Source organism: Anser brachyrhynchus, assembly GCF_964034855.1.
Source record: "Anser brachyrhynchus genome assembly, chromosome: 1".
NCBI classification, from domain to species: domain Eukaryota; kingdom Metazoa; phylum Chordata; class Aves; order Anseriformes; family Anatidae; genus Anser; species Anser brachyrhynchus.
Genome location: NC_137694.1, coordinates 91584041 through 91604745, shown reverse-complemented (window position 1 = coordinate 91604745; position 20705 = coordinate 91584041). Strand labels below are relative to the sequence as shown.

The window sequence follows — 20705 nt, the reverse complement described above, 5'->3', positions numbered from 1 at the left end:
GTAAGGTCTCTCTTCCTCGGTCTTTTCTATATTAGCTGAAAGCTTGGTATTTTAGTATAAGAAAGGAGATATTCCTAGAAAGTGCACCATTTTTAAAAAAATTTTTTCTTTTGTCTCTCTTTTTTTTTTTTTTTTTTTAAGGTAAGTGGTAAACAGTAAGCATGAAATTATTTGCTATTGTCCTAACTTGTATTATGCGGATGTTATGAAAAATTATTCAACAAACTATAAATCCTCTGCTGAATGGATTTACACCACTCTTGGGACAGTGAAAGTAGGCTTAGTTTAATGCCCTTGCTTCATTTGTTTGTATTATGTATGGTGAGGCTGTTTTAATGGTATGTAAAATCTACTCCAGTACAGAATGGATTTTGGCAGATACAGCTTTCGTGTAGTTATTATTCATATGTGCTCCTGGTGGTACCAATATGCAGTTGTTAGTCATTCCCGGTGAAACCTTTGGGAGAGAGTTTTGGGCTGTATTTAGGATTTAGCTGAATTTATGCCCTTCTGAGAAAACATTTAGTGTGGGGTTGTTTCCCACGGAGGAAATGTCCCCAAACAGGCCTTCAGGAGAAGTGGGTTTGTTGATACAGCCGTGTCCCAAAACACAGCTCTATCTTTGTCTGTCTGTCTAAAGTTGATGTATGATTTAGATGGTTACAAATCATTTTGGCCTGCTGGCATGCACATATATGGTATGTATTGAAGTATTTATTTTCAAAACAAAGAATTTATATTCATCTTGTCATAGTATAAATAATAAGTCAAAAAAAAAAATAGTGTTTCACCATCTTTGCTGCCAAAAGTTTGCTTCCAAAAATAGGAAAAAAGACTATTGTTTATATTTACACTTTCCCACTGAAATGATGGAGGGAGCCTCCAGTGATATTAATGAGTATTTTGTGGGAGGTATTTCAAGGTTTGGTAGGTGTTCCGTAATGTTTTATTCCACTTACATAAATTATTATGAAAATGTTTCATGTTAAGGAACAGACAGCTTGCAAACAACACTAAATAATGTAAAATTCTCCATCTGCAGGTTCTAATTTGCTGCTCTGGCTGGAGGTAAATGATGACAGTGATTAGGACATACAACAAACCAAATAAACTGTGCTGAGACTTCAGGTAGGGGGTGGATTTTTTTAATGAATCTTCCTTTTCAGTGGCATTTCCGGACCTGTAACTATGTGGAAATGGAGTTGCCACAGTTTGTCTTTGTTTATAGGAAGTTGTACGGTCTCAAAGGACGAGCTGAGAACCTCTTCAAGGCGCTGAGAGACAGGCAATGGTGGAGCCAGTCGCCTCAGGCAGAGAAGAGGTATTGAGCCTGACTTGCATGACTGGGGTGCTGAAAGCACTGGGCAAAGAGAAACCACGGGGAGTAGCAGGCATGATTATGGGATTTATGAGGATTACGGGGAAGAGTTTAGCTTTGTGAAGAGAAGCCTACAGGGCTGCTTCTTTGTGTGATTTGAGGGGATTTGAGGAGAGTGCAGGTCTGAGGCCTGCTGTGCTTCCAGGTGCTGTAGGAGAGCCTTTCTCCGCGGAGGCACAGGGCCTCTTCAGATTTTGTTGCTTGTATGAACTCACCTATTTGCAGGAGAGCTGAAACAGTCTCAAGTTGTGCCAGGGGTGGCTCTAGATTGGACATTAGGGGGAATTTCTTCATGGAGGGGTTTGTGAAGGACTGGAACAGGCTGCCCAGGGAAGCAGTGGAGTCCCCATCCCTGGAGGTGTTTAAGAGACGTGTGGATGTGGCAAGGGATATGGTTTAGTGATGGGACTCAGTAGATCAGGCTGATAGTTGGACTTGGTGATCTTGAAGGTGTTTTCCAACCTAAATGATTTAATTCTACTGATTCTGATTCTTCTTAATGCTGATGTTTTGTTGATAGACTTTCAGAGAAAACTGACATGACAGGACAGAGTTATCTGCTGCCACCTTGCAGAGTCCTTTTAGGTAGGTCGTTGCTTCCAGGATTGATTTCAGACAACTTGGTGTTTTTCTGCATTTCAGCAAAGATGGCACAGTACCCTCTAGCACATGAGAGTTTGTCCTTTTGCTCCTCGTCTGCTCTCAGTTCCTCTTGGTGCTTTCTTCTGGGGTAGCAGGTCTCAGCTCTTGGCTGGGACTCTTTCTGCATAATAGCTTCCAGGCTGGAGCTTTCATTTCTAGAACAGATTTAGTTACTTTCAAGAAAAAGAATATTTCTCTCCTCTTTCCCAACTGCTAACTCGAACCAACCACCCCCTTTCTAAAGACACAAGCTGCTCAAACTGTAAAAATGGAAAACCCAAACCACCAAAAGTCACATCAGGAGAAATTTCACTTCTCCTCTAAGAAGCCAAATATTTACACCTAGTGGAAGACGTCTATCTAGCAAGGGACCATATTAAAGGACCCCCAATAAGCAGCTACTGGGATGCAACTACTGCTGTGCTGTACAGCAGGTCTGTGTGCAGCATATCCAGATTGTCCAGGCTACCTTGTCTTCTGGGAGGAACATGTGATTTTTCTAATTACCAGGGATTTTCATTTTTCCCCACCACCACTAGGGAAATCCTCAGTCCTCTGATTCCCCTGGTAGGAGAGGATTTGAATGTAAAAGATGTAATACCAAAAGTACTGTTAGTCTCCCTATAAAGGAACAGGAGGTGGCATGACCCAGGTGTGTAAACGTGGTGGGTTTAGGTTGGGAAAAATCTTTAGGTGTTAGTGTGGAGAGCTGTCTCTTCTTTTTTATCTTGTGTTATATGTGACTGAAGAAGTGTAGTGCAGGAGGGAAAAAGCACTAAGAATTATGTCTTCCGGCCCTAACTGGAAAAAAAAATCTGGTTTGTCCTATGGGAGTAGGAATTCAAACTTCTCACTGACTCCTAATTTTGAGTACGTGTTTTCTTTATGTTCCATAATATCCAGACAGCAAGCTGCCAGCAACCTTTGAGCTTTTAGCTCCACATCCTGAGAAAGTTCAGATTACTTTCTTCACAGCATGTCTTTTTTCCTTCCCAAGCAGGAAGAGGTGAGACCCATCAGACCACAGTTTGCCTTGCTCCCTGTGAGCAACGCTGTTGATATAATGACCAGGCTTAGAAAGGAAGGATTAGGGATGAGCTGTTTTATTCTTGTACCAAAACTGTTTCTAAACTGTCTGGTTGACTCCCATCCGTTGTTTTCCCTAAGTGGTTCTGGTGGCTACCACTTAATTCTTACAAGCAGGGCATTGCGGAAGGGAGGGTGAGAGGTGGTATATGTGGGGGCAAGTTGGTCACTGAATTTTTTTTTTAATATTGTAATCTTCACTGCCTGAGGGTCTGAAAATTGCCATGGAAGAACAAAATGTGCAGCTGTGAGTTTTAGCTCACAAGAAAAAGTTAGGAAAGAAGAGGAAGGAGAGCCACAGCTGTTGGGAATACGTAGTAACTTTAATGGTGCAGGTTCAAAGATTGTCGAAGGTTTTCTCTGTCTTCCCCTGCATATCTTGTACCTCCTCTGTTCTTGTGTCATAACTTTTCTCACTACCCACAGGCTAATTCTTTTTAATTTTGTATGTGTGTCTTTTTCTTTTCCATCTCATATTTTGTTTGCCCTTTTGGCTGTGAACTTGCCATCGCCCCTGTACCCTGCCATGCTCAAAGATTAGACATAGTGCAGTTGAAACACCAGCACTTTCTGGCTCCCAGTGAAATGCATTTTGGCAGTATTTTGCCAGTACTGCTGGGAGGCTCAGGGATCTTTATGGGCAGATTTCATACATCTGTGATTGTGAATGGAAAGGTATGTTTTGAAGTGCTTTGAAAGGTGTAGAGATGTGGGTCAGAGGAAGGCCTCACGCTGTCTGTTTTCGTCAATGGACAAACGCTGTGAGGGTGTGGGATTAGTCCAATAAACGTCATCAATTTTGTTAAGTTATCAGCTGACCCAGATGAGGACTGGGAGGGAGGCAGGGGAGAGGGAGGGCAGGGGATTGGGTCAAAAATAGTTTTACAATTAAAAGGTTCAAAAGTCTGAGAGTCCCATTTTTCTAGAACCTACTACTGTAAACTTGATGAAAAGATAATTATAAAGGAAACTACTGCAGTCTGTACATCCTGATATTTCACAGGCGAGTTTTATCTGAGTGACTCACTCCCATGACAGAAAAAAAACATGCCACCATTTATTCTTTCCACTGTCAATATCTTAAAGTATTCCACCTTCAGATCTGAGAAGCTATGATTAATTTGATAAGCTGTAACTTTCAATGTTATTTTTTCCAGTGTTTTTCTGTGTGTCTGATATACATGTATGTTCTGTTATTTTATTTTTGAACTGAGCGTAACTCAAAGGCTGTGAAGATAAGGAAACGTTTTGTGCCAGTACTCACTGAGGTTAATTCCGGAAAATAAGTAATTATAGAAAAACAAATGATTATTGGAAAGACTGAAATGATTTCAGAGATCAAGTATAGTGTGACGTTCTTATTTTGATTGCATAAGTGCAGCTATGCCAAAGCCCTGGAGCAGCGGGGATGCAGTGCGTGCACTGCAACTTCTGCCACTGTAAATGCACCCTGGGTTGCTGGGGAGCCCTGATGATCATTACTCCATTTACCTGTCCTCACACAAAGCTCCTGCACAGAGGCAGGCTGATATACTAGACTTTCCAGAAGTCTTTTGACATCATTACGGCCCACGAGGAGGGAGAGAGATGAAAAAGGGAGGGTTGGGTACGTGGTGGCAACCTTCTGCTGGCAAAGGAGGCTAGGTGGTCATCCACCTCAGTGGATGCCATCCTGGAATGTTTTTGATGAGAGCTAGCATGGAACGAAGCATGCTGTTCTTCTTTACGTGTTGGTATAGAATATGGGGTAAAAATAATAGTTAATAATAGTAAAATTGACAATAATATTAACTGTTAACATAAAACTAATATGGGGTGTTATTAACTATTTAAATGAAACACTATTACTGGCTTCTTCAAGGTCACATTGTGAGCTTCAAGTCCTTCCTTGCCAGTCTGTAGGAAGTCCTTATTTCATAATAGTTGATGAAATAGTTCCCGGGTTTTATGCTCCTACGAACCAAACCACATTTTAAAATTATTATTATTATTTTGTCCAGGAAGTTATTCAACATCCATATTCTCAAAGGAGCTCAGCATCTAATTTGGGCAGTGGCATTCAGTTCTCCTCCAGTAAAAATAACAGCCTATCAAACTGATATTCCAGGAAAGTCTGTCAAACGGATGGATTACAGGAAACCCCAGAGAGAGCCTGCATTTAACTAGATCCTAAGGATTCATGTATCTGTCATCTCCTACTCTTTTGCCAAAGTTAGAGACAGGTACCACCCAGTAGCTATAGGTGGTAGCTCTTTTACTGTTACTGTGCCTTGTCATCAGATATTTATTTAGACAAGAAGTAGCCTTACTTCTTTTTACTGAGCTGGCAAACCAGCAGCTTCCAGGAGTAGAGACCACTGAACAGTGGGACTGGCCCATGTTTGGAGTACCTGGTACCCTCCATAGGGTCTGCCTGAGAGCAGGTAAAGCAGAATATTTGTTGGAGGGAGATCTACCTGTGGCAAAGAAAACCCCAGTATCTTTGGCCTGGGAAGAGAGTTCCAGGGTCCTCCGTTTAGCTCCATATTTGCTATATTCCCTTTCTAATCAGCCACAACACAGAGAAAGAAGCACAGACTGTTTCTTCTCTTGCTGAAAGATGCTGTCTTACTCTGTAATCCAAGCTGCAGAGGCATCTCTAGCTCCTGTACAAGTGACAACATGTACATCACACACATCATCTTAGTTGAGGGGATAAAAGCCTGCAGTGAGGATGTGAGGATTCATTCTTTAGCCTTTCTGATGGTTCATATTGCGTAGAGCTTGTGGTTGTAAGGTATTAAACTGATTTTTTTTCTTTCATTTCAATGAGATTTCTGTTGCTTTAGTTTTGTTTCTTTTTTCTTTTTTTTTTCTTTTTTTTTTTAAGGTGAGGCAAGATTAAAATTTTTCTCTGTAAAGCACACAGTAAATTGCTGGCATAAAACAGTCACATATTTTCCATGTTGTGATCTTCAGTTACCTGGTTCTGTTGTTCAGCTCATACAAAGAGGGGTGGCAGGCATTGATTGATATTATATTGTAGTATTGCTGAATAAGTGTGCAGTATGTTTTAGGCTGGGCTTCAGAGGTACTGAACTGGTCCTATGAGACTGGATTCTTGAATTTGTCTGAGATAAATGGATGACTTTTGCTATAACCCCTTGGAGGAACACATAGATAATAAACATCCTGGATCTGCTTGCAGCAAACACTGTAGTAGAAAGTCTTCCATCCAGAGGCTGAAGTTCAAATGTAGGAAGCTCAAACAGGATGAGTGTCAATTCTTGGTTATGTCTTCAGTCCAGTTTTTAGTTATGCAAAAATACTTGGTGTTAAAGTATTATGGTGTTAAAATACTATTCACGGTATGCTCAGATAAAACTGTTAATATGCTCGGCCTTCAAGGACCACAAAGAATGCCTTTTTTTGGGAAGGGAATGCATACTTGGGCTGCCCTGCACAGAACACCATGTTGACAGGATAAGAGGCAATCTGTCCCATAGAGGTCACGTCCGTGGTAACAATGACCAACTGTGTGTGAGAACTGAGCTGCAATTCTCCTCATTGAGATAGAAAAGCTTCATTAAAGCCAAATTAAACCAACGCATGAGCATTTTCTGAACTGTCCTGCAAGCCTCTATGAACTTTTCTTTGATGAATTGTTAGTCCAGGAAAAACTGCTCGTTTCGATTTACTTTGACATATTAAATGGAAGGGGGACTTCCTGAAAGGTGTGCTCAAAAAGTCCAAACCCAGGTGTTGGGTACCGAGTAACTGCATTTGCATTTGGCTGCTATTTGTTGAGTTTCCTGGGATTTGCTTAGACCAGAATTTGTCTGGTGGCACTACAAAATACTGAGTGAGACTGAAAATACATTTTGGGGAGCTGAAGGGAAGGCGCGCTGCCCTCAGAGTGCTGATGGGAAGTTTTTCTCAGTGGGCAGCATGACAGAGGGTGTTTGTCCTGTGAAGACGGTGTCTCTCCTGAACAGATTAGAGAGAACTGTGGTTACCTCCTTGGAAACTAACAGGAATGGGCACTGAGGACCACCCTGGTGGAAGGGCAGTGAGCAGTGCATAGGAAAAGGGTGTGCGAATTCCCACTGCGCACTGAGGGTTTGAAGATAATTGCATGGAGGAAGGAAAGAGCTGAGAGATCGCCAGTGAAAGCACTATTTGCCCTTGAAATTAAAAAGCGGAAAGGAGATCCCAAACGAAGGAGGCTGGCCAGATAACAGGATGAATAATAGGAAAAACAGCGTTATGCAATTATGTGAATGGAAGTTAAGAAATGTTAGAACCAGACGGTACCGCATCATCCGTCTCTGGCCTCCTTGGGTGTGTGAGAGAGCAGTCTTAGTCTACATTTTAACCCATGGGACTCTCCCTCGTTCAGTGACAAAAATAGATATCACTCATACTTTTTGGTTGTTTGAGATGTCATTTTCAGTGATCTTCAGTGCTTTGAGTGCTTCAAAGGCCTGTGTCTTCCTATCCCCTGCTGCTGCTCCTGAGCATCCTCCCTCCTCTGGGCTGCTGCAGAGCACACAGCCTTTGGGACGATGCTGTGGTGCTTTTTGTGTTTGTTTAGACAAAACTGCAGTTTTCATACTCCTAGAGGTTTTCCAAACTCTTCCCCCGCCCCGAGAGGCTGGGTTGGCTTTGTCAGACTGTTATCAGACCGAGCCCCGGCATTCAGTCACAGGCACGGGGTGACACCTCGCTGTGGCCCAGCCGTGGAGATATCGGTGGCACTCAGGAGTTGTCCCATGCAGGTGACAGTGCCAGCTGCCCTTCTGCACCCCTCTCCTCTGCCTATGGCTGTTGACAGAGTCCAAGCCTGTCATTTCAAAGTAGTAAAGCAATTACTTTGAGGTGACACATTGCGTCTGTAAGATTTGTAGGGCATTGCTCTGTGCGCGCGATGCCCTGAATATAGCTCTTTATCAGCCACATGGGAGTAAATACACATCTGTGGCAAATTTAAGGAAAACAAAGATGGGCTGACAAGAGAAAAATATTTTGTTTTTGAGAGGAGGTACATTAAAGCCTCTATTTTTGAACCTGAATGTCTGCATAGTGTCTGCTTGTTATCCCAAAGACCTTTACGAGTTCTGGACAGTCCCAGAAAAAAAAATAATGATGTTTATTTCTCCTTATCCTAACTTTTCCTCTCTGAGAAGGGCCACAGTGCAGTGACCACTCCTAGAAGGAAAACCAGGACTTCATTATTCAGATCTGTTTGTCTTGGAAGACCTACAGAGAGTGTAGTGCTCCTATGACCCATGATATGGGTCTGACTCCCTGCCCACTCTACGTTGTTAATTTAGGCAGCTGTAGCTGTTGCCATAGGTTTTGTGGCTCCTGAGTAAGCCTGGAGGAAATCTAAAGTTGCACCAGAGGTGTGTGCTGGATCAGATAACCTAATGAGAGGTCTTGAGTCTTCCTGTGAGTCCTGCCCACTGTTGGCCACATTGGCTGGGGGAGGCCACACAGAGCCCTGCTGCCTTGGCCTGGTGGGCAGCCGGCCTCAGCCTCTGGAGTCCTCATCTTGTATGGGTAGATGGGGGCTGAGTATGCTTATCATGGCTCATTGCAAAACTCGCCTCTAAATGAAGTTTTCTCACTGGCCACAGTCATTTTCCTTCGGGAATGCAGACGTCTCGGTTGCCCTCACCAGTGGCTGAAGCTCTGTAGGAAAGAAAAATGGTTAAGGGGCACGGTGTCCTCTCTGCATGTGCAGTTTGCTCTAAGGCATCAATGGTTCCTGTAATGGGAGTGTTGTTGTAGTAGCAGTGTGCAAGTAGTGGTGGGATTACCAGTAGGAATTTGTGTCCTACGTCAAAAATAGGAGCTTTGTCAAAACATTGCCTGCCATAACATACAATTTTTCAACAGAGTTTGACTGCATTGAAGTTACAGACTAACCTGCTAGAGAGTATGTCTAGCATTTCAGAATGACAAAGCAGAGAAAGAAAGATCACAAATTTAAAGATAATCTAATCCTGTGCAACTATTAATAAAAGATATATAAGCTGGTAATACAGCTCTCATTCTGGAAGAATAGCCAGCTATCTAAAGGATGTTTATTTATGGAAAAAGAACTATGAGAATGCTAGGGAGATTAATTTTAGACATCATATTAAAATTTTCAGGCTTAAATTTATAATCTTAGTCCTTTGTATACGGGCAAATTACAGTTGGCTGGGGCCCTTTCATAGGGTATGTTTATTTTTCTATTCTTTGGGAGATAAGTGATAGTTAAATGCAATAAGTGAGTTTTCTGATTATAGAAAGATGTACTTTGCGTGCCTTGCTGGGACAGTCCTTTGGGTAAGGCATTTTACAGGATCAGACTAGTAATTGCAGGGAGGCACCTCTCACTTTGCAGTCCTCCTGCTAATCCCAAGGGCCCACTACAAACCATAGGTTCTGCTCCTCTTACATGTGCTCGTGCTGATCTACTTGGTGGACCTTGAGTAAATCTTTTACTTTTTGCCTCCTTTTTTGCATCTTTCACCTCCGCTTCTGTAATTTGTAAAAGAGGGTTAAGTGACTGGCCTACTGATCCCCCGACTTCATGGACATCGCTCTGATGGCTTTTCCAGGAGCTCTGTTTATGGGTAAGGAAGATGGGGAGAAGTCATAGGTCAGGATTTAGTCCATGGTTTTCTTTTACTCTCTACATTGATACTTGCTGTGTGTTTTTAATGGTTATCTTTCAGTGATTTTAATAGAGCTGCTCTAGCAGTAAATCATGCCAGGGAATTTTCCCTGCCTCCACATATTACATAGGAATTGTCCTTTTCCGTGATGGGAAGGGGTTAACTGCGTTTGTAACAGCTAATATGGTATGTCTGCTCCGCTAGCTCTGCCTACCCTGGATTGTTCTGTGTTTAAGCTAAAACAAAACTATAAAAAAAAATTATTATTTTCTTTTATTATTAATTTTCTTCCTTCCTATTCATCTTCATGAATTCTTCAATTCCTGAGAAAAACTCATAGAAGTTTATCCCAGAATATCCTGGGGAACAGCTGTAATCAAACTATTTTTCTGTGTGACAGAAAGCTGGGATCCAGTCTCTCACCACCACTACCCTTTGTAGTCGTTATTACTTGGTATGAAAACTATTATGTCAGACACATCCTACTTTTCCCTGTTTACCTAAAAGCCTGTGATCTTGAGGTAGATGCTACAAGGATTAGAGAAACAGAAGCCTAAGGGCTGGACTGAAGCTTTTGTCTCATACAAATCTTTGACTTCTCTTTGCTGCCACCTTCATGTTCAGGGTGAAGAAGGTGATTGTTCTACATTACCGAGGGATGTGCTCCAGCTCTCACATTGGCACCTTCCTCGTGTTGTCTGTCACACTCACTGCTGCCTCTGAGCTCTTTGGAACAATGCTATAGAGCGGTTTCTTTCACTCCTTTGTTTCTGACAGGCTGAGACAAGTACTTCATGCAGCAGCTCATGGTACCTTTGCTTCCTGCTCAGTTTTTTATCTATTGTTGTAACAGGATGTCCACAAATTAATGTTAATTGAGGATCTTCAGTTCTGGATCTAGACTCAATGCATCGAACTCAGACCCAACATATAGATCAGGTGAGCAGATATCCTTCCTAAACCTGCCTGAGTTTATCCAGGTGGAGCACTTCACTACAGTTGGAAAGGAGGCTTGTGGGTGATGGAAAATAAGCATAGAACAGCAGGATGAAGGAGGTTGTGTTCTCCTTGATGAAGCTCATAGCCAAGTCGCTGGGTCCCACTGTGGGTGAGAAGGCTTTCTTCACAGCTGGGGGGTGAATCAGACTTTTTATGGTATGATTCAGTGCCCACCTAACGGTAACATGCATGAATTGTTATATGATTCATTTTCCTTCCATGAGTCTTAAGGGGGCCTGTTGATAGTTAACACAGATGCAATTTTCTACTTAAAGTGTCTGCAACAGGTGGGATGAATCACACACAGAGTCTGGGTCCAGTGGGGAGATGACAAGGTCTGTTTGGGGTTGTTTGATTATGTCCTGTGTGGCAGATAAGATTTTATTTTGTTTTAGTTAGTTACTTTCTTAAGGAAAAAGAAAGGGAGGAAAAATGAACATGTTTTGAAACCTTGTATTTGTCAGATATGAAGCTAGAAGGGAGCAGAGAATGCCCTGGACAGAAGTGTAGTCAGTATTCTTGATATATTCTTGTAAGAAAATCCACAGAAAGTCCATTATTTTAGCAGTTAATTTGGGACAGCCAAGTAGAAGCAAGCCCTGCAGTTAAGGCAGCCTATTAACAGGGTAGGGACTGGGAGCTCTGGCATTCAGAGAGTCACCAAAATGAAAGATGTGCAACTCCTTGCCTTGGCTTCATGTAGCCAGGCGCAGGCAGGGCTCAGGGCAGAGATAGGACAACTTTCATCTTTGCAGGGGGCTCCTCTGGGTCAAGAGAGGTAGGAGATGGTGGGGGTATTGATAAGAAGAGTCTTGCTCTTTTTCTGTTTGGAATATATAAATTTTTAGATGTCAAGGTCTTTCACTAACACCAGGGTATTTAAAAAGCATAGACTTTGAGAAAAGACTTGAAAGTGAATCCATATTGTAAAACGGATTTGTCATCACTCACTGCAGTTGTTCTTTGGTTGAGAAAATTAGTGTTCTCCTCAGCCAAAATTCAAATACTATTAAAAATTGTGTGGAGTAAACGTGCCTAACTCTGAAATTTTAACATTTTTGTGGGATTTTCTCTTTGGACATATAGCATTTTAGGAGAATGAGGCACAAAAGCATGAGCAATTGAGGATATAATTTAAGGAACATAAGTTTTGTCTTGTTCTTAGTCAATGAAAGCCACTTTTGTCTGGTGGCACACTGTCCTGTCTTCCAAAGAACCGCAGAAAAGCACCTCCTCTCCTCTAAAAAGATCAGACTGCTCACACACAGCCACCATGCCACACTTCAGTGCCATCTCAAAATAGGTGGCACATCTTTGAGCACTGTGAGAATACAAAGCAAAATCAAAGAACCCCCAAAATATCTCTCTCCCCTCCCCACCCCACCCCACCCCCCAAAAAAAAAAAATATTATTTCCTCTCTTGAGGTTTGCTGGGCGTAGCGCAGCACCTGTTGAATTTAGGAGCACAGAGGAGAACTGCTGTGCAGCTTTGGCTGGCAGCGGGGGCACAGCGGCCTGGGGTAGCTGGGGGTCCTGCTGGACACAGCTGTGCCCGTGCTCAATCCCTGCTGCTTTCTGCCATCTAGTGGTTAGCAAAACTTGTCTTCTGCCCAACAGCTAACATTAAAAAATAATAAATAAATAAAAAGATCAGAAGAGAGGCAGGATGCGGCATGCTCTGGGGGAAAGACAAGCGAGGCACGACAAGCACTCTGCCCTCTCGTAGCCAAGTGGACACAACGCTCCTGCATCCTCGGGTCTGACCTCTCTTTTCCAGAACATGGCCGGGTAGCACAGGTTTTTCTTGCTGATTCCAGCCTCATCTAGACTGGAAAGTACTTCAACATCTCACCTTTGGCACTTGATAAACAACTAAGCTTCCAATTTTTTATTTTTATTTATTTATTTATTTGGTGAGTCTTTACCTTCACTTAACTGTTTGGAAATAACTATTAGGTTAGGATGGGGAACTTTACCCAGGCAGCGGCACTATGCCACTGAGTGCTGCCTACTCACCAGATACTTTATATACAGAAAGCGATCCTGACCAGCTCCAGTCTTCAGGGGAGATTGCAAGCCTTGCCAGATTATCAGGATTTTTAGTACTGCACTGTAAGAACAGTTCCTAGAGGAAGTAGAGTGCTTTGACTCATTCATCCAAAATTTCCATCCATATAGAAAATGAAAGACAATAGTGTGTTTTAAAAGTCTGGGACTTTCCACCTTACCCTTTGTGGTAATGAGATAAAGTAAAAACAGGAGATTGATGTGTCTTTATTATTTATATCCTCTTCCACCTGCCCTCTACCCCAGGAAAATCACTACATGCCTAGCAGCAGAGGTGTGGAAAGGCAGGTGATTTCCCCTGCCTGCCTCAGGGGCAGTGGGCGGGGGGCTCCCTGGGTGGTAGGGCAGGTCCTGGCTGCCCCAGGCATCAGGTGCCTTCCTGGGGACAGGGTGTCAGCCCCTGAGTGAGGTCAGCACCTAGGTGTTCAAGCCAGAGGTGGTTAGTGCACCCTCCAGGGAGGTGGAGAGGATGTGGATTACACAACCTGTTCCAGTGCCTCACCACACTCGGAGTAAAGAATTTCTTCCGAATGTCTAATCTAAATCTACCCCTTTTTAGTTTAAAACTGTTACTCGTTTTCCTATCACTACTATATTTGCACGCAGACTCACCACTGAAAGAGCTCAGTTAAATATTTGGCCTTATCAGTATGTGTTTATCTGATTTCAAGGTAAAAAGTTATTATGTCACCTCTTCAGGGGAAGGAAGAAGGTATGGTGCTGGCTCCTTTTTCCAGTCTCTGCAGTAGGTATTAGCAGGTGTGTCAAGGCTCAGGATTGTCACAACTCCTGCCAAAATCAATGTGTATAATTTGAAAATTAATTTTTATATGTGCAAAGAGCCCATACTTCCCTTAATATTATGACCTTATAACTGATTTTATAATGCTATGGTCAAAGCTTGCTAACCCGCCTGTTTTCTGGAGCAAGAATGCTGTTTCCAAATCAATGAATTCACAATCTTTTATTTAGCACAGGGCACAACTTTATTGTTGTTGTTATTATTATTGTTGTTATTATTATTATTTTCTCAAATAAGGAATAACTTGAGAACTGTGTTGCTGATTCAGAAAAAAATAGGATCTTACAAGGTAGTGACTCTGCTTTTTCAGGCATTGTGCCTCAAGAAAGATGTCAACCAATTCGAGAGAGTAGAGAGAACGAAAGCAAGACTGTTGGTGGGTCTGTTGAAAGATCTGAGGTCATTCAGTCTAGTATGAGGCGTGATGTCTTCAAATACACAAATGCACACCTGTAAAGAGGATAGGAGAAAATGTTCTCCATTTCCACTCGAAATAGAATAGAAAGTAATGGTTCTATGTTCATGGAAGGATATTTAGGCTAAATGATAGGAAAAGCTTCTATTTGTAGTCATTATAAAATGCTGGAATAGACATCGAGGCGCTGGAGATCAAGGCCCTTCCAGAGAAGGGCTATGAAGCTGGTGAAGGGCCTGTCACACAAGTCCTGTGAGGAGCAGCTGACGGAACTGGGGTTGTGTAGTCTGGAGAAGAGGAGGCTCAGGGGAGACCTCATTGCTCTCTACAGCTACCTGAAAGGAAGGTGTGGGGAGCTGGGGGTCGGCCTCTTCTCACAGATAATGGCTTAGAACAGCTTTCAGTATTGTGATCTTGTCTCGGGTCATGTTGTCCTTCCCAGCCATCTTTCTCTTCGCTTTTACTCTGCAAAAGTCATTTCTTTAATTTTATAGACAGGAAAGGCAGAGGGCTGAAAAGCACCCAGCGTGTACTTGTAAAGTTCACTCCAGATGAAGTGCAGGCTGGACCCATAGGGTGGCCAGAGGGCCCTATCCAAGTGAGATCTGTGATCTTAAGTATAGCTCTGCGTGGCTTTGTCAAGAGTCCATGCACCATATTTAGTGTTAGAGCCAAACATGGGAGCATATGGCTCTCAGGAAGGCAGTTCTGTTTCATTATTGGAACTGAGCCAGAAATTGTCTGATTTCCAAGCAGTTAACACATTTTCTTTATAAGAAATGGGTGCATTTTTGTACAGCATGTTGAGAAATGTGTTCTAAAGGCTACTTCAGGGTTGACCTATGTTTCTTCTCTTTCTTACTAGGAAAAAAGTTCCCAGGGCCTTCTCTGCCAGTGAAAGATGCTGCAGTGCTAATTCTGATACCAGGTGTCCTCTTGCCAACAGACCAATGCTGCAAAACTCTTCAGAAGAGGAAAAAATGAAGCCACCTGAAATGGTTAAAATCTTTCCCTGTGAGTTTATCCACTTGTACAGCTCAGTGGAAATCTGCACTTCAGCAAGCGCTGCACCACTGGGAGATTTTTGCAAGGAAATGTGATGTCCTCAGGATTTCAGGGGTGAGTTTTTGCTCTGCTTTTGTTCGCTTCTATTCTGAGTTTGCTTGTTGGCACCCTCTCCCTTAATTTGAGATCAGCCAGAGTACTTTCACAGTTTTGTCTTGTCTTTGTCTTGTCTTTTGTTTCTCCTTCATAGGCTTAGAGCTCTGAAGCCCCTCCAAGAAAGAAGATACACTACCCTGGAAGATGAGAACCTTGCGTGGGCACTGAAAGCTGTTTCTACTCAACCTTTGTTTCATCGAGGAAAATAGGTGTCTAAAATCAAAGCACATGTTGCTTCCCATTGCGTGCTTACATGTGAGACCACTTAAAGTCTGTTGCCAAACAGGCAGAGAAGAAGAAGCCTGTAGATCACTGGGTTTTTCAGCCCCTGAGCGAGATAACCAACCACTGTGTGCAACTGTGAGGTCCCCGGCTGGGGAGCTGATAGTGATACTGTAACCACAAATTACGTAAGGTTAGCTTTTGCGTCTTACTCTCCTACCCTGTCAGAGGCTGCCGCTGTAGTTAGCTTTTAAATGCAAATTTCTTGAGAAAATAGGGGTCTACTGAAGTTACTGCTTCCAGAAAACCACAGCTGTCAATGCCTAGGGCATGGACAAAGGGAGTAGTTATTTATTTTTTATTTTTATTTTATTAAATCTAAATGAGACGACATTTCCAAAAGATTCTGGGTCTCTCTGCAGAATTTGTGAAAATACAGCAAAATGAGACTAAATCCCTAATATGAACTTTAGGTACTGTATTTCTGAGTATTAACAGCTTGAAAAAGGGGAAAAAATAGCAGAAGCCACCTCTGCTTCACCATCCTTACCATAATCCAGAAACAGTAGAAAGTAGGTGAATTTCTCAGTACACACAAAGTCAACAAACACATCTCTCCTACCGAGGTAGAAATTGTTTTAGAATAGGTTACTTGAGAAAAAGCAGACGTAATAGATTAAACCTCTGAGACTGCACCCAGAAATCTGAGTAGTGACTTTATGAATTATCTTGGGCCCTGTTTGAAGAATAGTTGTCTGTAAAACTTGTACATCTACTCACCATCTAGTGCCAGGTGAAGTAGCTCCATAGCTTCTGTTCATGCTGAGTCCCTTTGTGTTAGGTAGAGGTCTGGTTCTTTGTGAACAGAAAGTGAACAGTGCTGAGACCTGATGAAATGTGGTCACGGTTGCAGGTCTCAGTCACCAGATACACGTTGGTGCATCTGGCTATGTGTAGAAATGCTATGTACACAGTAGGTGTGTCTTCCTACCGATACTGCCCCAGTGGGTGTGTGTGTGGGGGGGTTAATAGTCTACAGAAAATATCATCCACAATTTCAGATGGAAAGACATAGATGGCTGTTTAAGAGGGCTTTATTAGGCAAGGCAGCTTGATTTTTAGGAAGTGTTGGGTGTCAGTGCACTCAACCACAATTTCTTGCTGGGATATATGGGAGAGTTTATTTCTTAGTTACTGTCAGTTTCTAACCACGGTATCATAAAGTTCCTTTTTGTAATGTATTTGTTGAATGTGCCTGCCTCTGACTACTCTTCCCCCTTCCAAAGGTGCAGAGTGAAAGCTGAGCATGTGATTCACTATCAGAGGGAAGGTTTTTGTCTCAGCGGTTGTGGTGGCTGAGCTGCAGCAAATGGCACAGCACTCGTGTTGAGTGGAGTCCCAGAAACACTGCACGCAGAGACATGTAGTAAATAATGCATATGAACTAGCTCATCTAGAAAATCTCATCTTAAAAGAGAGTTTGTTTACCTGTGAATAAAGGCCACTTGCATGAAAACCTAGCTGCCAAGCTCTAGCTTAAGGCAGCAAAGTGTTATCCTTGAGTTGATGCAAAATGATTACTCTCAGGTTCTCAGCTGGCTGACATCTCATGCCAAGCATATTCTATACTCCAAACTTCAGTTGACCAAGCAAGTCGTCTCTCAACACAAAGACTAAAATCAATGACACAAAACATGTATACCTATACAAGTTCGTTATAACATGAAGTCTTCTGTCTCACAGGGCCAAGATTCATAATAGTTAAAAGGTCAGTCTCTTAATGATGTTTCCAATATTGATTTTCCATTTCTTTATCTGTGTTACAGTAACTATGGCAGCAGTATTCTATTTGTGGATCCCTGGAGATGTGTGTGTACATTGGGAAGGGAGAAAGCGGAATATGACTTTGAAACTGGGGTTCAGGCTAGGTAGTAAACTACAGTGGTTAGGAGTGTAAAGGACATAGTAAGATCACTTGTGTGAAACTGAAAGGGTATGAGTGCAGTTGATTCACACGGATGACATACCACTGGCCTGTGTGGATGGAAACCATCCAGCCTCTGGGCTTACTTGGTTCCTAGGCGTTTCCTTTTCATTAGGTGAGCAGGAACTGCACATGAGCAGGCCTGCCTCTGGTGTAGTTTGTTGTTGTTGTTTTGTGTGTTGTTTTTTTTTTTTAAATACTGGTCACCACTTAAAACTCACTCAAAAATGAGGGTTCTTCACCTCACAAATCCTTGCCTGTACTTAGGGACGTGCAGTTTCTTACATCTCAAGCTCTGCAGAAAGCTCTACTGTCCGCTAGGTGCTGGTGGTCCTCCTTAGTGATCCTTTTCTGCGCACCCCTTCAGATACGCTTTTCCTGCTCTGTTTTCCCCTGAGATCTGCTCCTGTCTCTCATCCCTGGCCACTGTCTGTGGTTCCCATTTGACTGGGCTGGTGTTTGTTGATCTGAAACAGGGTAGGGAAACAGATCTGTGGAGGCCACAGGATGGGGAACGCACTGTAGGGAGCAGGCTGGGGAACAGGCCAGGCGTGGAAATGAATGCTTGCCTCTCCCCTCAGCCTGCTTGTGCACCCAGCCTGGTGGTGTGGCCTGGTGCCAGGACTCAGCCCTGCGCTTGTGTGCCCTGTTTCCCCTGAAGATATGGTTTACAGGGAGACCTAGGGAATGTAGAGGTGGATTTTGGGAAGATCCCAGATGCAAGATTATGTCTTTTACACAGAGATGCAAACTTCATTTTTCAAGTAGTTTTAGCTGTAGCACTTCCTTCTGCACACTCCTCACTGATTGTGCACCTTATTATACAAAATGGGGGGCAGAATATTGTGGAGGTGTGGGGGAGAAATGTTGCAAAACAGGTAATTGGAGAAGCAAGGCTTGGCAAGCTGTCGCTTGGTCTAGCAGAATGGCAAAGCTTGTTGTTTGCCAGAAGCAGTCCCATCTCATAGATCTTTGGAGCCCAAGAGTAGGCAAATGAATAAACTTCACACTGTTTTATATATATATATATTTTTTTTTCTTAGAAGCAAGATTCTTTGAGGGAATAACTGGAGAAAGTGAAACTAGAAGGGTTGGTGTGTTTTACGGTCTAAGAACCCATTTGTTCCATCTAAGCTTGTAAGAGACTTACGTGCTGTGTGGCCTTGCTCGGGAGGGAGTAACCAGGCAGTGCAGCTGCATGTTCCTCCCCTGCAGGAAAAGGTCACTGGATCATGATGAAGAGCACTAACATGCACTTACAGTCCTTCAGCTCCACAGACATCGCTATCTTCCTTCCATGCCTGTGTGTGGGTGTAACAGAGCAGCACAGCTTTGTGTTCTTTGGGCTTCCTGTGTGACTATACCTGCACCGTGTATTTGGTGCAAAAATAGAAAAGGGAAGTCAAGAAGTAGAAAATTATGCAGTATAGGCTGGAGGCCCTTGGACTACATCCTAGGGAGGCTGCACAGGTGCTGTACATCCCCCACAGAATGTATCCCATTCCTGTTTGCTTTCTTCAACAGGTTATGGTGATCATGTGGATGATTTAACACTGGTACTGGCTCCTTTCAGTCACACACCGAGCACATGCAACAAGTTGTGAGACTGCACCACTTCCACTGGTGTCCTGCCCCTTCAGTACGATGCTACTCCGGAAAATTTGAAGGCCATCCACTGAGCCTTAACACAACTGATACTAGGTGTGATGTCTCAAATGTAACCATTGTGTTACTGAGAGGTGCATTAAGATGAACATGAAAATTCTTGACTGAAATGGTACACAGTCCTCCTGTCTACTGGCCAGTTTAATTGCAAGGGTGGAAATAACAATTTTTAAATTTCGTTTGAAAGACTGAAAACTGAATGATTCTGTATTTGACCTGAATGAATTATTTGCACCTTAAATGGTAGATGGTTTAAGTCAGCACCTCTTGCTTCCCTCCATCAAAAGACAGACTCTCGATGTATTTGCTAAAAAAAAAAAAAAAAAAAAAAGAACCTACCACAGACTCCTGTGCTTTGCTTTTCTATGCTAGCACATTTGATGGTAAGGTGGTAAGGTGCTTCCTGTTTATCTACAAAAATCTCATCTCCCAAATCAAACCTGGCTCTCTGGGGACCTCTTCTTAAGCCAAGCCTTGCTCTAAGGGTAAAATGTGTCACATTCAGATCTCACTAGCATTGCAGCTGGGGGTTGTGCAGTAATTCTCATGCATGTGCTCAGTCTCATTGTAGCTCTTGGTCAACAGGGCGTCATCCTGGGGCTGCTCTGAGCAGAGCTGCTGATGCTTTCGGCTGGCTGGGGTGACAGAGGGAAAGCTGTGTGTGCCCAGATGAATGCACCTCAGAGCTGGCTGGGAAGTCACACAGATAACCTGCCTGTAACCCAGCACCCCCTCACCTCTCAGAGGGACTTTGGACTCTTCTGTCTATGTACTGTGGTATGGGCAGAGTACTTATATTGCAGAACATCCGTGAGAAACATATGGTTTCACTTGTACTTTTTTCTGGAAGGATGGCCTTTTCCCCTTCTGTCTGCAAGGCCAGCGTCCAGGTCACAGAAAGAAATTAGAGAAGTTTGATGCCTTTTGCTGAGGCTTTCTCTTCACTGAATGGCTGTTCTTGTTTTCCAGTTTAAGACCACTGAGGTAGAAGCTCTTTCAGAGAAACAGTTTCTTTGTATTCTGAAATCTATAAAAATATTTTTACCTCTATCAGCTGAGCAATAGATGCAATTAATTGTCTATTTCATACCTAACCTGCTTCAAGTTTCCCAGTCCCTCACTTCAAATAATTAGTCTCTAGCCATATTAGGACTGGCCCACTAAAACAAACATAGCAAAATGAATTTTTCTATGAGATAATTTTCCACTTTTTTTCTTTTTTCAAATGAGGATTATCCGTGATTTATTGGATTGATAAATTATATATTTAAAAAAAAAAAAAAAGTCAACGTACCTCATGGCCTGAACTAATTACCAGTGCAGAAATCCATAGATTTTTCTCCATATTGATACCATGACTGGGTTTGAAGGAGATGGAGAAGGGTGGAGTACAAGTGCACCATAAGCATAATAAACCATCTAAATTATCCATATACCAGGGTTAATGTGTATCTGATAACAGCTTTGGTGTTAGCTGGAACTGTACCAAGGTAAAATATGAAGACAGAGGAGCCTGACTTTCTTCTGCTAAGTTGAGCACAAATCATCTGGTGTGTTATGTGCACCCTGACGACGGGTATATCCTTCCTTTTCAACTGCGGTCTGAATTTTTAACCAGTTTGAAGACTGCCCATTTG

The 20705-nt window shown here is 42.7% G+C and overlaps 2 protein-coding genes across 4 annotated transcripts in view; one reads left to right on the top strand and one right to left on the bottom strand.

The window, feature by feature from the left end:
- Positions 1-10693, top strand: part of LOC308198688 (OX-2 membrane glycoprotein-like) — a 33647-nt gene extending 22954 nt beyond the window's left edge. Inside the window, exon 6 of the mRNA XM_080601542.1 lies at positions 10607-10693. Coding sequence (XP_080457668.1) covers positions 10607-10632 — 26 coding nt within the window. The 3' untranslated portion in view covers positions 10633-10693. The remainder of the gene's footprint in view (positions 1-10606) is intronic.
- Positions 1041-20204, bottom strand: LOC308199091 (uncharacterized protein). 3 transcript variants are annotated; one of them, XM_080602641.1, is made up of 5 exons: positions 16200-20204; positions 13511-13608; positions 12769-12877; positions 8695-8779; positions 1041-7072 (listed from the first exon to the last, which is right to left on the bottom strand). In XM_080602641.1, exons 1-4 carry the CDS (start codon positions 16225-16227, stop codon positions 8712-8714), a joined length of 303 nt encoding a protein of 100 aa, XP_080458767.1. In that variant the 5' UTR covers positions 16228-20204; the 3' UTR covers positions 1041-7072; positions 8695-8711. The 3 variants fall into 3 exon arrangements, with proteins under 3 accessions (XP_080458767.1, XP_080458768.1, XP_080458766.1); XM_080602642.1 differs by having other exon boundaries at positions 1041-2175; XM_080602640.1 differs by having other exon boundaries at positions 1041-8779.
- Between the last annotated feature and the right edge of the window lie 501 nt (positions 20205-20705).